The sequence below is a fragment of the Strix aluco genome, chromosome 6 (genome assembly GCF_031877795.1).
Source record: "Strix aluco isolate bStrAlu1 chromosome 6, bStrAlu1.hap1, whole genome shotgun sequence".
Lineage (NCBI taxonomy): Eukaryota > Metazoa > Chordata > Aves > Strigiformes > Strigidae > Strix > Strix aluco.
This window is the reverse complement of record NC_133936.1, coordinates 31,439,385-31,454,646: the sequence shown is the minus strand read 5'-3', so window position 1 is coordinate 31,454,646 and position 15,262 is coordinate 31,439,385. Positions and strand designations below refer to the sequence as shown.

At 38.2% G+C, this 15,262-nt stretch overlaps 1 protein-coding gene across 3 annotated transcripts in view; it reads left to right on the top strand.

Annotated features, from left to right (window-relative positions):
* The window catches only part of SPATS2L (spermatogenesis associated serine rich 2 like), a 155,111-nt gene that overhangs the window by 108,790 nt on the left and 31,059 nt on the right, over positions 1-15,262 (top strand). For all 3 annotated transcript variants that reach the window (XM_074829521.1, XM_074829522.1, XM_074829523.1), the window contains 2 exons: positions 874-935; positions 12,863-12,971. In XM_074829521.1, the coding sequence (XP_074685622.1) occupies positions 897-935; positions 12,863-12,971 (148 nt within the window). In that variant the 5' untranslated portion in view covers positions 874-896. The remainder of the gene's footprint in view (positions 1-873; positions 936-12,862; positions 12,972-15,262) is intronic.

Here is a 15,262-nt window from a genome sequence, read left to right as displayed (position 1 = left end):
GCAATAGTTAAATTTGGTGACCAAATTCCATTTGACTTAGTCTTTGCTGTAATTCTGTGCGTGCAACTTAATTTTAAAATGTGAAGACATGAAGCCTGTTCCTTACTGAAGTCTAAGGCAGATGGTTTTGCTGGAAGCAGGATTAGGCAACTGGACTCCCTTCCCTGTGTTAACTCTTCATCATGTGGTACAGTGCCTCTCACTTACCCAGCCACATAAATGGAACTGGAAAGCATATTGCAGGGTTTCTTAATCACATGCAAATTCCATTCACATGCCTGTTTTCAGAGCAGACTTGGAGATTTAACTATACAGACCCTGTTAGTTTCAATAGGAGCTGTGTGGCTAAATCCTCTGAATTGGTTCTGGGAAGAAAGAAAAAAAAAAAAAAAAAAAAAAAAAACAACAAAAAACCCCATGCAGGACTTGTCAGCCTAACCCCCTGGCACATTTAGCTGCTTTTTAAGATGGGATCTTCAGACAAATTTTCTGGCAAAAATTGAGGTTGCTGGTGAATGAGAAAACAGAAGCTGTTGAGTTCGTCTAAGGTACGCCTCTTTAAAGCCTCAAAGGTATCAAGTAATAATGAGCAGAGAAACATGGCTGGGAAAAGCATGATAACCCTTCTATCCAGATTCAGAACTATGAGGCATTTTTTAAAATGTGTTGCAGAACTAATCTGGGGAAAGTATGAAATTTGGACTAGCTTTGCTTTTTGGCAAGACTGAGCACTGCTGTGCAGGACATTAACTATTCTTATATTTCTCTAATGCTTATAGGTAAGCACGTGCAATTAGTTTTTATAGGTGTAGCTTTGACAGGTTGGGATTAAAACTTCCAAATTAATCTTTTTGGTTTTTTGTCCTTTCACAGACAGTATTCTCACCTGAAGAGAGATGGCAGAAATCAATTCTCCCGTAAATATCAAGGAAAAGGTAGGTTCACGTAACAGTACAGTGCAAACCAAAATGATATTTGCATACATATTTCATCCCTGCTCCTTCAAACACTGTTCATGTACTTAACTTTTTAATATGCACTGACTCTGTGCATAAAGTTAAGTACACAGGCAGGTATTAATAGGATTAGTATATTTATCTTGGTTGATGAGAAACATTTTTGCTTTTCTGCAAAGAAACAATGTTACTCCTTTGTGATTCCTGTGCACACTGATGCTGTGGAGAATAGCACTTTGTAATGATTGCTGTGGTACGAAATACAGCCTTTGAAGAAACGCACCCTTTAGAAAATAATTTTTCTGACCAAAAATGGCATACTTGAACTACTTAAAGGCAATTCCTTAAAATTACATGGCCTGAAGAGTAGATTTTTTTTCTTTCTTTCCCTACTTGTAACTGCATTGTATGTGCTTGAGTATGTCCTCTCCGTATCCTGGCTAGTGCTAGAGCCTCAGTACCCTTTCAGAAGCAGTAAAGCTAGTTAGTATACAACCATGAGGTAGATCAGGAGATCTTCTGTGTCTACCGGCAGGCAGATTATGAAGAGACAATTTTAACCTATAGATATTCCCCACCAACCTAAATAGGAAACCAAGACATCTGTCAAAGAATAGGAGAAAAGGAGAGAGCAAGAAGTGGGAAGACTGTAGGAGTATAACATGATAGGGTTGTGTTTTAAAACAAGCCAAGATTAGAGAATTCGCCTGAATTATCATCTTTTATAAAATCAGGTTTTGTTCTATTTCATGTTTGGGAAGAGACATGGAGCTTTGCATTTAGGAAATTCAGAGAAGGGTAATGGGTTCCTTGATTTACAGCTTTATTAAGCCCAGTGTGGCACTCATTTTAAGGTAGTGTGATAAATGTTGAAGGCCAGAATCCAGTTCTGTCAGTGAGCCCAAGTTTGTCTAGGTATCAGTGAAAAGCTGATTAGGCCCATTCACTTCATGAAAGATGCACAAGGAGAAAGGGTCAAGACTGATTAAATATCAAGGTAATACAGAACAGTGAGGGCAGTGTGAAACTGAGGAAGGTAGTAATCTTCCGCTCTATCACAAGACCTGCCTGTGACAGGTTACACATCCTGCAGAGCATCATGCATGTGAAATACTATCTTCTTTCTAAGCCTGTCAATGGAAAGGAAGAGCATAAAAATTTGTATATGATTCCTTGGATTAACTCTTTTCCTGAGCTGACAGAAAAAATTATTCAGCAGAAAAAGATTTGCCTAACTTCAGTTTTGCAATTAGGTGGACTATAACAAGGAAAAAATCATTTAGCCTGAGGAGTATGTGCAAGATACTGTAAATGGGATTTTTCCTGCATTGGAAAGCCACAAGAAGTATGTTATATTACATCTTAATTCTCTATCACCACAGCATGACAAAGAAAAGAAATAGCCTTGAACTAGAGGTCATCAGTCAGATTTTTAGTTAACTTGCTGTTTTGCTTCTGAGTTCGCAAATAATGAACTTTTCAGTCAGGTTATGTATTTCTAAGAACTGATCGTGACTAGTACTTAATGGCTTGGACATCACATTTGGTTAATAAAGACTTGATGAACCATGACAACTACAGAGCCTGCAACTAGGTTTCCTCAAGTTTCAGATTGCTAATGGTGTTTCCTGAAAGAACAGTTACAAACTGTTACCTGCCCACCAATACATGGATGAAGCTGCTGAGGAAACAGCAGAGCAAGTGATGATTTATACTAAGTAGTTCAGGTGGGAACGAGTTCCTGTTCAGACTGTTGTGTCCATCTTTTGCTACTTGTTCACTTTATTTGCTTTCAAAAGGATGTAGAACTTTTTTGGTTTATAGCCCCTGATGGGAAACAATTCCTTACCTGTTGCACTGCCCAGGTGCCTGCCTTTTGAGTAGTTTTTCCTCATATTTGTCGTTAACTCTGGAATCACTCATTGTGTTTGAGGATTTGCATGTCAACATGAATCTGTATTTCAGTGATGAGTATCTTCCTTAGTCCTTAATAACAGCACAAGGTTTAAATGTTGAGTAGCATGATGGATTTTGCAATAGAAAGTTATCAAATCCTATCCCCTAGTGCCAGAATGATGGAAGGTAAATTATGGTAACTCTCAAAATGCAACTCAGTAAATCAACTAAGTTCTGCCCATTTACTGTGTGGCTTTAATTTTTTTTTTATTCAATCAAGTTCTACAAGTGCAGAATTTTACAAATCATCTGCTTATCTTTTTTGTCTTTGCCTTTGTCTTTTTTGTCTTTTATTCACACTAGATATCTGCTATTCCAAGACTGATATCTGCTGGGAGTGTATCTAAAATCAAATGTTTATGAGCATATACATTTTCAGGCAGGAAAATAATTGGATCAATACACTTGGTTATAAATAGTTCCTCTCTTTATTCCTGTATCTTCCATCAGTATTTAGTGCCACTAAATCCCTGTGCCAAAGTGAAAACTTAATTTAACAGCAATTAACATTTTATTCCAAACCTACTAAATAAAGGCTTAGTGGCTGAACAGCATAAACCTCATGAACTTTACACACATAGAAGTTAGCGTGCTCAGTTTGACATTTCACCTGGGCAAGTCTGTCTTGTTTTTAAAATGAGATTGCGATGGCATAGAACCTCCATTTGACATCTCATATATGGTGGCTCTTTGTCAGCAACAAGCTGAGTAACTCCATAGCATCTGTAGCTTTAGAACCCTCTGAGTTGCACTAGAACTACACTAGAAATGCACTAGAACTACAAGGAAAGGGTTGAACAGATATGTTCTGCTGAGTTGGCTTTAATTATATTTACACATAGATTGTTAAAATGTAAGGACTTCATCTGCACATTTGAAAAGCAGACATACTTACGTTGCCCTGGTAAGAGTCAAAATCAAATCCCTTTCTCACTTAAGAAATGTAGAGCAAGACATGGTCATGCTACACAACATTGAAGCAGTGAGTTTAGTGTTTACTTTTATCCATGTTATTTGGGAGAGTATTTCTGGGAAACAAACTCAAGATTTATAAATTTATTTACTTTTGCTGGGCTCCACAAATCTATTGCCATCAACACAAAGATCAGCAGGCCTTGTTAAAAAGAACAAAATAGAATACAGTTCCTTCTCAGTTCTTCCTTTCTTCTACCTCAGTGCTTGCAGATCATAATATATTTAAGATTTTGATCCTGCTAGGACTTGAATGAAACCAAAGTAGTATACATCTGCACACAAATACTTATTCTTGTAAGTTTCTGCAAAAGTAGAACACAAGTTTCTCCTTAAAGTGAACATTGTTTCTCTGTGACAAAAATGTAGTACAGAGGCCATGAAGTTTTAGCATAATGTTTGTTGGTTTGTGTTTTGGTTTTGTTTTGGTTTTTTTTAAATGGTGGCCTTTCCTCGTGTTCTCTCCATGATCAAATTCTAGTTATTCAAAGAAATAAGACATCTGCCGCTGTTTCAAAGGTGATGTGAGGCTGAGGCAGACATTTTGGGCATTATGCTCACACACAGGCTCTGTAAGACCCTACTGCTAATTTGACTCATAAGAGAATGCTACTGTAGTACTGATACTTGTATAATTCATTCTTGGCATTTCAGATGAAATAGTTCATAGAGTCAGTAGGTTAAACATTCTGTTCTATATTTTTTCTTTTTTTTTCCCTTCCCCCAAGAGATTTATATAAATGTTGGCCTGTGATGTCAGGAAGGCTAGTGGAAGTTTCCATAGTTGGCAGAGGCTCCTGCAGCTGTGATACTCTTGTGGGGAGCCAGGATTGTTCTGATTACCATATTTTCATGCATATAACCCACAGATTTTCTGGAATAACGCAAGTTCTGCATTTCTGCAGCCGCAAGGGTCGTTACATGTCTGCATAGCTAGTACACGGAGAAGCTTACCATCAGGATCTCTCACAGAATAATTCCCTCTGCCCTGACCCTTGCTATAGTCTTCCTTCACTATGCCACTCTCCCTCTTGCCTCTGATTATACTAATCTCTGTGCCTGAAAATACAGTATAGCTAAGGACTTGTTTTCTAGTATCAGGATTTTCAGAGACTGAGAGTTATACATAGTTCAGATCATATGCACACAAGTTCACTGGATTAAGGGATAAAATTGTCCAAACTCATTGGTTGAAATCCAGAATAATTCCATAAAATTAATGGAGGTATTCAAGCATTAACCTAGTACATCACCAGAAAAGGTGCTGAGTTTCTGAATGGCAAGGCCTCCAAAGAAGAAGCAGTTGGAGTGAGGAATACAAGCAGTGCGTTGTCTCCTGCAGCAATTAAGCCATCTTAGTTTAACAAGAGAAGAGGCACTCCAGAGGATCAGGCACTCCACAGGATAGCCATTCAGCTCTGACACCTGATTTTGGTTTTGATCCAAAGAAATATTGGGAATTGTTCAAACATCAGAACTTGTTGTTGAGCCTATCTTTTTTTTATTGTGTGTCTAAACATGTTTGAACAAGTGAGATCTGATGTCAGCTGGAATTAGCAAAATATTCATTCAGATGAAAATCCTCCCCTTGGGATTCTCTTAGGAGTGAAGTTTTGCTGAAGTTCTCCTGAAAGGCTTGCTTTTTCATTTGTCCTTTCAAGTGTCAGAGCTGTAGGAGCAGATGGACAGGTTTGTTCCATAAACTGCAGGAAGGAAATCTTACTCAGATGTGTTTTGGGGAGTTTCACAGTTTTGTTTACATTATACCATAACTGTGGTTTTCATAAGCAATAGTCAGCATGCAAGGGAAGAGTAGGATTCATAGTGGAAGGAATGGAAGTAGTATATAAATTTCAAATCATACATTACAAAAGCAGATAGTTTCCAATCTATGATTGACCTTTGCAGCTGTTCCTTGCCCATGTGTTGAAGTAGACGGACTTAGTCCAAAGACCAGCAAAGTTGATCAGAATGCACTTGTGTCACTTGATGAGCCATTTAACTTGGGTTAAGGATATTGTAGATTCGGGTCTCTAGTGCTGTCACTACTCAAGCATAACAGTTCTTACTGAGCCAAACTTTTTAATATGTTCTTTCAGAATTCCTGAAATGTCTGTTTTTTCCGTTCAGTTAGTTTACAGATTTGGGGGACAGGGGTGACAGAATAAATCCATGGTGATTGCCTAAAGTAGTTTACTGCACCAAGTAGAATTTTGTGCTTATTGGGGATAAATGATCTGAAGGCATCAGTGTGCAGGTCATGTAGTGGAAAGAGAGGTGTAAACCTGATCAAAGCTGCTGTTTTGCTCAAAGGGAATGTTAACAACACTTGTTCAGTGTGTCACGAACTCAGTAAAGCTTCTGGAAAAATGTCTCGAATGTAAGAAATAGGCTCTTAATGCAGCAAAGTCAAATTTTATTTACAAAATATGTTTGTGTAGGAGTTTACAAAACCTTAAAAAATTCTTCCATGAAGTGTTTTAAAAATGCGTTTTCCTGCTTAATGTAGCCAGGACATCTGCTAATGCTAAATTCCTAGATGATAGAAACAAGCAGAGTTCTGCAGACAGCCTTCCTTCCCTGCTCCTCTTGCAGGATTTGGGTCAACTCCAATTGGAGTTGCAATCTAGTTGAATGTGACCCACACTGCTACCTGTCCTCAATTGCAGTGAGTAGATATGGTGCATATGTGTACATAAAGATTTGGTATTGACTTGCAGTAAAAATAAAGTAGGAAAATATCTGTGTGTTCATTGATAACCAGACATCTAAATGAATTTAACTCCTGACTTAGAGAAAAATCTGTTGATCTTAATGTTTAGTACAAAGTGAAGGTGGATCTGTGTTAGTGTTCCTAACCAAGCATAAGTAAGAATATTTTGGACTGAGTAAATGACCACAATAGTAACTTACTTCAAGGGGATTAGAGCAGCTGTGTTCAGGGGTTTCAGAACAGCTGTGAGCTTTCAACAAAGAGTTTAATTTGTCACTATGTCAGAAATATATAAAGAAATTCTCTGAACCCCGGATGTGTTACTTATTCACCAGAAACATCCTCTTTGAGATGATGCCAAGGGGGAGCAGATGGAGTAGAGCAGCAAACAGGCAGCAGTTGATTCCATGTTGTTACAGTTGCCTGGGAACCGTTTGAAACTTGACAGAGAACCTAAAGGACTCCGAGGAATACACAGCAATGTCAGCTTGGTTCTGGGTGGGGAGTAGGTAATCTGCTGTCACAACTTTCAGCCAGGCTGTTTATCTTTTTGAGCTTGACTTATGGAGAAAGTCTCATGAGATGGGTGTTCATGAGGACTTTGAGTAAGATACCATGAGAGGTTAGAATTTCAGTGTCATCCTCTTTTGTGTGCTATGCCCCTCAGAAGTAATCTGTTACTGAATTTATTACTTTTTCTCAGGTGAGCCAAAAATTTGCCCTAAATGAGAGTGCCTATAGTTTAACAGTAATTCTCAGAAAAATAGTGTCAAGTATATCTGATCAGACCTTGGGGATTTTATTTTGGGGTTGAAACAGCTTATCTGAGGGGACTTGGAACCTTTTTTAATTTTGATATCGCTTCTGGGCAGTCCTCAGCAATTTGTGTAAGAGACTGATAAAAATGATCTCTTGACTGTGGAATTCTGGTCCTGATGAGACACAACCTGGCTCCAATTGCAGCAACTTAACAGGGCTTGAGCAAGCATTTCAAGCTAAGTCTGTGCTTAAGACTTCGGCTCAGAAAAGTGGTTAAAAGTCCTCTAAACTTTGAACTAACTTTAGCCTTATCCCAAAGAATAGCTAGGCCCACAGAATTAAATGCATGCTTTAAAGTAGGTCTCTGGATCATGGGTTTGAATGGAGGTGGACATGGGTTCTGCCTTCTATGTTCTTGAGTGTACACATTTGTTTTCAAGATCTGTGATTACTTTAAAGTAGCTTTTGTAAGCTGAAATTCTGAGCAAGTTGCCTTAGTAGTAAACAAAGAAATGTGCTTTCTGGTCAGGCTACAGGAAGGAAAGCCCAAGGATTTAACTACTGTCAGTGACAGCTTCTCGACTAATGCTGACATTAACAGCACAATTATCTGTGGTTCAGAAGGTATGTTACTGAATTCTGTTGTGTCCCGGAATGCTTGTCTAGCATCCAGATGATGACAGACATTCACTGGAAATCCACACTGGTTAAAGACTGGATGATTCACAAAATCGTTAAAATAGTTGACTTCCCTGTAGTCTGTCTGGTAAACGTTCTTCCTATGATCAGGTTTTCGGCAAGTAGGAAAAACTGTTTTCTCCCACATACACGGAAATTAATAAAGTAGACTGCCTTGAGTTTGTTCTTGCAGACTGTTGGGTATTAGTGCAGTATCACTGCATGTTAGGAGATTCTTTGACTCTTGTACTCTTTTTCATCTTTTAGGGTGTTAAATATTTTTTTTAAGGAATTTGGTGATGAAAAGTGATATGATATTGGATTATTCTAGTTCCATAATCTGTTGCTTACATGATGAGAAGATGGATTTCTTGGTAAGTTTGAGGACTCTTTAGGGAGATAAAGTTGGGAATTATCTCCTGCCCTGGAATCACCTTATCATAGCTTTAATAAAAATGAGCTCTATATAATTTTCTGGATTGGTAAATCACTGACTTCTCTCAAGCAGCTGGAGACTTGTAATCAGTTGAGGATATAGCTATACTAGCAATAGGGCTGACTTATCACCTGAACTAGTAGGTGAACCAGAAGGGAGCCAGCATACCTGGGCTGCCTAGATCTAGCTCACATCCAGCCCTTTAACATGCCTCCTGCTTGTCATCTTGTATTTGTGAAGTGTTCCTGGAGCTTTGGTGTGTCTTCTTTCATCACAGTCTACGATACACCTCTTATGACCTTCAGCTGTAGAAGTACATTTGTTTAGGCTTACGTTGTCAGGAAGGTTGTGCACCCTTCCCTTTGGCTTTTTCTTTGGTATCACTATGTGCTTTCCAGAAATACATGGGACATGTTTTGCATGTGGGGACAGACCTGAGCATCAGAGATAGAAATCTATATATAGTCTTCAAACCAGGATGAAAAGCCTAAGAGGTAGACAATCAGGGACCTTGAAATTTGCATTTCTAGGCGAAAGCTGTCATATGGCCTAGTCTCCCTCAACACACCTTGTGCTCCTCCCAGATACACTGTCAGGTCACAGTTTGAGACTTGTAGCCATTTGTCAGTAATTTCTGGATGTCCAGAAATCACTGACTTTTTCATTGGCTGTGTACTATAGTTTCAGTGTATTCTGGATGAAAACATCAGCCAAACAGTGTATACGTTGGAGACCTGATGTCTGGTACACAGATCTGTCTAGTACACGGATCTGTCTGTCTTTGAAAATTCCAGAAAAAAATATGGTAACTTTATTCCATTTTGTTCCTAAAAACTTTTAAGACAAAATATTTTGTTTCAGAACAAAACCTTTTGGGATTTCTCCTTAGTTGGAATTACGGGTTTATATCTGCTTTTGCTGTTTATGAAAAGAACAGTGTCTATATATTATTTTTTTCTTAATATTGACATATCCTTCTGGTTGCAAATTTTAGTTTTCATCTATCTTACCCCACATAAGTCACTGCAAAAATCTGGAAAGCAGAAACACTAACAACTTGTAGGTATTCTGGGTATCACAGCATACATACACAAGGGAAGCAGATTAAGCAGGTATAAGCAACTTCTGATTAGGAATTTCCTAAGTCCTGGATGCTTTACTTTGCAATCTGATGTTCTTTTCCTGAGGAATTTTTTCATTAAATTTCTTAACTTTTTTATTTTCTAAATGGAAAGACAAATGTATATTTTCATCAACAGTCAACAAAGGATATTGTTGGATTTTGGCAGTAGAACTGTTGAACTCTGCAGTACGTTAATGCTCCCTAAATTGAATTTTCATATAGTCCAACTAAAACGGGACTGTGTCCACAATGTTGGTCATGTGCTTAATTTCTTTTCTATGTATTGGCAAGTATTCTTCCTAAAATCATAATCTTGCTTTTTTTGGGTTGTCTCCACAACTAGAATGTGTCCATAACCTTTTTGTATTTAATCATAGTACTAGCTGGATGAAGGACAGTTTAGCTTTTGATTCTGGTTTTTCTATTAATCAAAAATTTCTTGACAAAGACCATACAGTGCAAACTTTGGTAGATTCTGTAGTCTAAAACATAGTCTGCCTGGTTGAGTTCTTGTATGTCAGTGTTCTCCACCCCACAGATGTTGTTCTTAATGTCTTTAAGAAGTTTCCAAACTGCAGTGTGTGGCGAGTTGCCTGATCCGTCCTGTGGTCTTGGCCTCACTTTGTTGTTTCCAGATGCTTCTTAAGGCTTCCAGACTTTTCATAGCAAAGGACCTAGAAGCCATATGACATTCCCATGCTTATATTTAAAGACAGTTAGAATACATTAGGTATTTCCTTTTACTATTTTTCCTGTAAGCAGTTGCCACAAGGAGATTATGCAATTTTGAGAAAGCAGAGAGATGATCCACATGATTGTGAAAGAAGAGGGGAGGTTTTTGTGAGAATATGACGATGTAATCCACATGGTGGAAATGTTTGGAAACTACCAGCTTGAACATAAAATGGACTGCAGCTTGTGGCCTGCTCTACCCTAGTCTTTGCCAACTTTTATTGTTACGGAGCCAGCTCAGTTCATACTTGTTGCAGCTTTATCACTAAACAGCGTGCCTGTGCCCACAATCAGAAGACAAATAAAACTCCTTTTTCCAGGACTTTCTCTGCACATCCTGTTGATTTGGGTTTGTTTTCACTTGGATGTCTGCAGTGCATAGAGAGCTATACTTGCTACTTCCCTCCCTATGTGCACACATCAGCTGAAGAAATAAGCTTGAGCAGACAAGAGATTTTCTGGGTAGTTTCTGGCAACAGCAGCCTCTGGTTCAAGCAGTCCAGTTGACAGCCTAGCCTGTCTGAGCTTCCAACATAAAAGTTACCAGTGTTTACTAGAGACTCCAAAGCAGCTAGCTGTTGGGTTGAGACCTGGCTTGTGGGCAAGTCTTGCATAGTCATAGGGTGGCAACATTAGACAAATGATTAGATAGGCCTTTGGAAAGGGTCCTTGGGAAGTAGACAAGCAATTTAACTTCACTGCCCTGTAAATTATGGATGTGGCCTGAGTTGTCCAAGGCTAGACTTGCTACTTGAAATGTGTTGTGGGCAAATGTGAAGCTGCAGAGAGATGCATGGTAGGATGATGTACAGAAGCAGACTAAATCATACTAAGTAGATGTACTAAAGCTGCATGCTGAAGTCAGAAAGTGGCCGTCTTTACACAGTGAAAGAGATGAGCTCATCTGGAAAGCATCCTCCAGAAAGTTTGATCCTGTGTGGATTTAGCTGAGGCAAGTATCAACGTTTTGCAGTGCTGAAGCTAAGTCCAGGAGGCATCATGAGTCAGAGCCCTCAGTCACTGTGCATTAACAGAACCTGAAATGAGTCGTGGCTTATGGGACAGTGAAATACAGTGGTTGAGGAGTGGGGTGAATATACTATAGCAAAATATGATTTTTGGTCACAAATCTGAGCACTTCAGTGTTCTGAATCATCTTCTGGTGTCTCCACTGATGGAGACTCCATAAAGGCAATCTAGAAAGATTGTTCCTCAGCATCTAAATGGACCGCTAAGAGGTAGTGTGAATGCTCTCACCATGTAAGCCAGCCTAGTTCTCTTAAACAGGTCTATCTTTGCATATTATTTTTTCACAATTACATTTCACAGTACAATAAAAAGACCACCAGCGCTTCACAGTCAGAAATTAGCATGATAACATTGTGATGCAGTAAATAAAATACACCCTAAGCAAGGATGTATTCCCACAGAAAGATGACAAAGAAGAGCGCTAGGTGAATATTTGCAGTGCAATAACAAGTTTCTAATAGTAAATACATGCTGGATAGCTTGACACAGAAGCTCGAAAAGCTGATTTGGATCAACTAGACTGGTTTTGGCACTGATTCTCTTGTTTTTTCAGAGTACTACCACAGGCTTTTGTTAGTTTTGCTAATTACATTTAACCAAGTATTTTTATTTTGGTACTACCCAGTAAAGCTTGTCTAGCATTAAAACAATATAGTAATTAAGTTTCATGTAACTATTTACTTTCAGCTATATTACATGAGCATGAAAAAAGTAAATCATCTGCATGATTCCAGTAGGAATATTTTATTTAAAACGTAGTGGGTTGAATTACCATTTGGTATAAATGGATACTGAAGACAATACAGCAATAGCAAATGCTGTGAAATTGAAGCATGGCATGCCAGAATCATCTGTGGGTGTAACACCTCACCCATCAGCAGAGTTTCCTGAAGGAAGCATTTGGCTTCCCATGTCCTTTGTTCAGGATTTTGTTACACAAGCTTCCTGGTCACATATCTATGGAACAGCAAACTGAAATTATGCTGAGCAGCCACTAGAGCTTTTAAAAATGTTACTGTATTCCTTTAGCCTGTGACTATTTTAATACATATGGCTGTGTTCCAGATGTCAAAAAAACCACCAATCATAACTTTGATGTAGCAAAGCCACGCAACAGCCTTGTCGAAGTAATTGTGCACTTCATAAGTCTGTATATGTATAGGTGATGTGTCTTGTAAGTTGCATGGCAACAAACAGAACATTTAGGAAAGAAGCAAAAGGCCAGATACTGTTGGTTTAGTTAAACTAGTTCCCCCGCTGTGACTGAGGGTAGGATTTTGTTCCAGGTTTGGAATTCTGTGATTTGATATCTTGAAGAAAGTGTTTTCATTATTTGCATGGGCCAGGTAAGGAAAGGATGGGTACTGCTTCACACAGATATATTGTTGTATACTTGTAAGCATGTCATGTATAACATGCGTTTATATAAACATACATTAACACAGAGGTACCTTGTTGTCTAAAGTATGATAAACCCATATGTTTGTCTTACTTTTTTTTCCTTCCAGATCAATGCAATCCGATTAATTGTTCCAAACAAAAGCAATAATGAGATAGTTCTGGTGTTGCAGCAGTTTGATAACAATGTCGACAAGGCTGTTCAAGCTTTCATGGATGGTGAGTACAGTGTGACTTTTTCACTAACGCATGAGAGATTCAGTTGCATGCTAAAGTATTCATTGTCTCTGGTGACTCAAAATATTTTCTGTTGTTCTGCTGAAATTCAGATGATTGTGACAGTTCATTTTTTTTAATAATTGATCCTCCTGTCTGTGTCTTTGCTTCTTCGCAGTATGGGTTTGACATGGCTGTTTATCTGTTCTACCTGACTTTGCCATTTTTTGGTGCTGTTCTTGTTGCAGACCTACTTTATTCTGCATGAAAGATAATGCTCTTTGAAGTAAATATGTCAGAATATGATTCACTATTGAAGATGCAGTCACTAATAAGAATTTGGGATAGTTCTGAAGCAGAAACCTCTGAACTTGATGCATACATTGACATTCAAACCTCAATCTGAATTTCGCAAATAGCCTTGACATTTATAATGGCTGAACCAAGACTCCATTGAAAGTTCGAGCCATTCTAAATCTGGATCTGAGTTTGTATTTTGCATCCTAAGACTATCTCTAATGAAAGGTCACTTGTATTTAAATAACGCTTTTCCGATAAATATATAATGGCAAGTATTTTGAACTTTCACCAAAGTCTGTAAGAAACCCTTTGCAGGAATAATAGCATACCATGAGCAAATCCTTAAAAAATCTTTGTAGCTTGGGGCTGCTTAAAAGATACTAGAAGTTCAGCAGTCTCAGAAGTCCTGTATATCTTAAAAATGCTTCATAGTGTTGATTTTCCATCTCACCAAGTTATTTATTTCATATCTATTTTACTTCAGAATAGTTTTGGGTTTGTTTTGGATTAATTTATTAAAATGTATCAGCCAAAAAGCATCATGTTGTACTAGGAATTGGTTATCAATATGCAAAAAGCAAATGCAAGCATACTGGACTATTTATAAATGCATCATAATTCTTACATCAGATCTATATGGTGCCTCTTTGATTCAGGCATCTGAATAGACACAGATTCTGATAAATGTATGGAAATCAGAGTTTGTGCACACACACTCAAAAAGGAAAATGTGATGCATCTAATTAACAATAATCTTTTTTCCTGTAATATATGTCCTGGGGAAAGTAGTGGAGGGTTGCTCCATGATTATTCAGTAAGTTCCTTTCATTCAATTTATTTTGTCTTAAGTTACCATTGCTCGCTTGTGGTCTATGTGTTTTTTCCAATTGCTTGTCAAAAGGGGAAGTGCTTTTATAGCCATGTGTCATCTGCTAGGAGGAAGAAATAGGGCAAAAGCTATCCTTGCAAGAGTGTAACAAAGTCTTGAAGAAAAGCAAGCTGTTGTAACCTGAGCTCAAATGATCTTTGTTTGAACTTCACCAGTTTATGATCATTGTGCCTTGAGTTCAGAAGTCTTTGCAAGTGAGCATTTGAAAACAGACAATATTTTTTACTGTCTGGAAACAGTGTGAGAAAAGACATGTTCATTCAGTTGCCACTGTAGATAGAATGAATTTAGCACTTAGAGTATCTTTTCACTGAATGATAAAAATTGCTACGATTGAAATATCACAATCGCAGGGAACAGGTTGCTGCATGCAATGAAAAACATGGGGATGGCCGTGCTGAGCAAAAAGGCTGAGCACCTCCATTCAGTGCTTCTCTCGGAGGTGCTGCATGCTGAATCAAGAAATGTTCAAATTTAGTTTCCTGAGATCAGCTCCTATCTTGCTTCATATCTGGAGTGGCATATAGGTGATGTCTCTACTACGAATTTACTCCTATATGTGAAATTTGAGTTAAAATAGCAGTTCAGATGTATTATTTGCAATGTTAGTGTTTACCTAATTAAGCATAATCAGAAGGTCTGTTCAGCTGCTTTGTAGATTAGTTCAAGAAAGTATACTGGTGGATTCAGATGAGGGCTTTGGGACTTGCAGTTAGTGCATTTCCAACAGGAGGAAAAGGGTTAGTTGGGTGAATCCCTAAAATAACTCTCACCATGCATAATATTCACAGGGAATCTGAGGGAAGCAAGCTAAGACAACACCAGCCAACACAAAAAGAGTGTTGGACGATACTGTGAAAACAGTTAACAAAGCTGTCAAGTGAAATCGCATATTTTCAACAGCATTGAGTAAAATGGGCAGCAAAAGTCTGGGTTTATTTCTTCATACTGAAACATGGTGCCTGTCAAAAGATAGCATACCTTTAGGAGAGGGGATTGTATTTATGTGTACATAACTATGTATGTGTATAACTAAATACATGTATAGTTATACACATAATAGAAGTTTTCCTAGCCTTCCGTCTGCATTGTCATGTCATCTAGG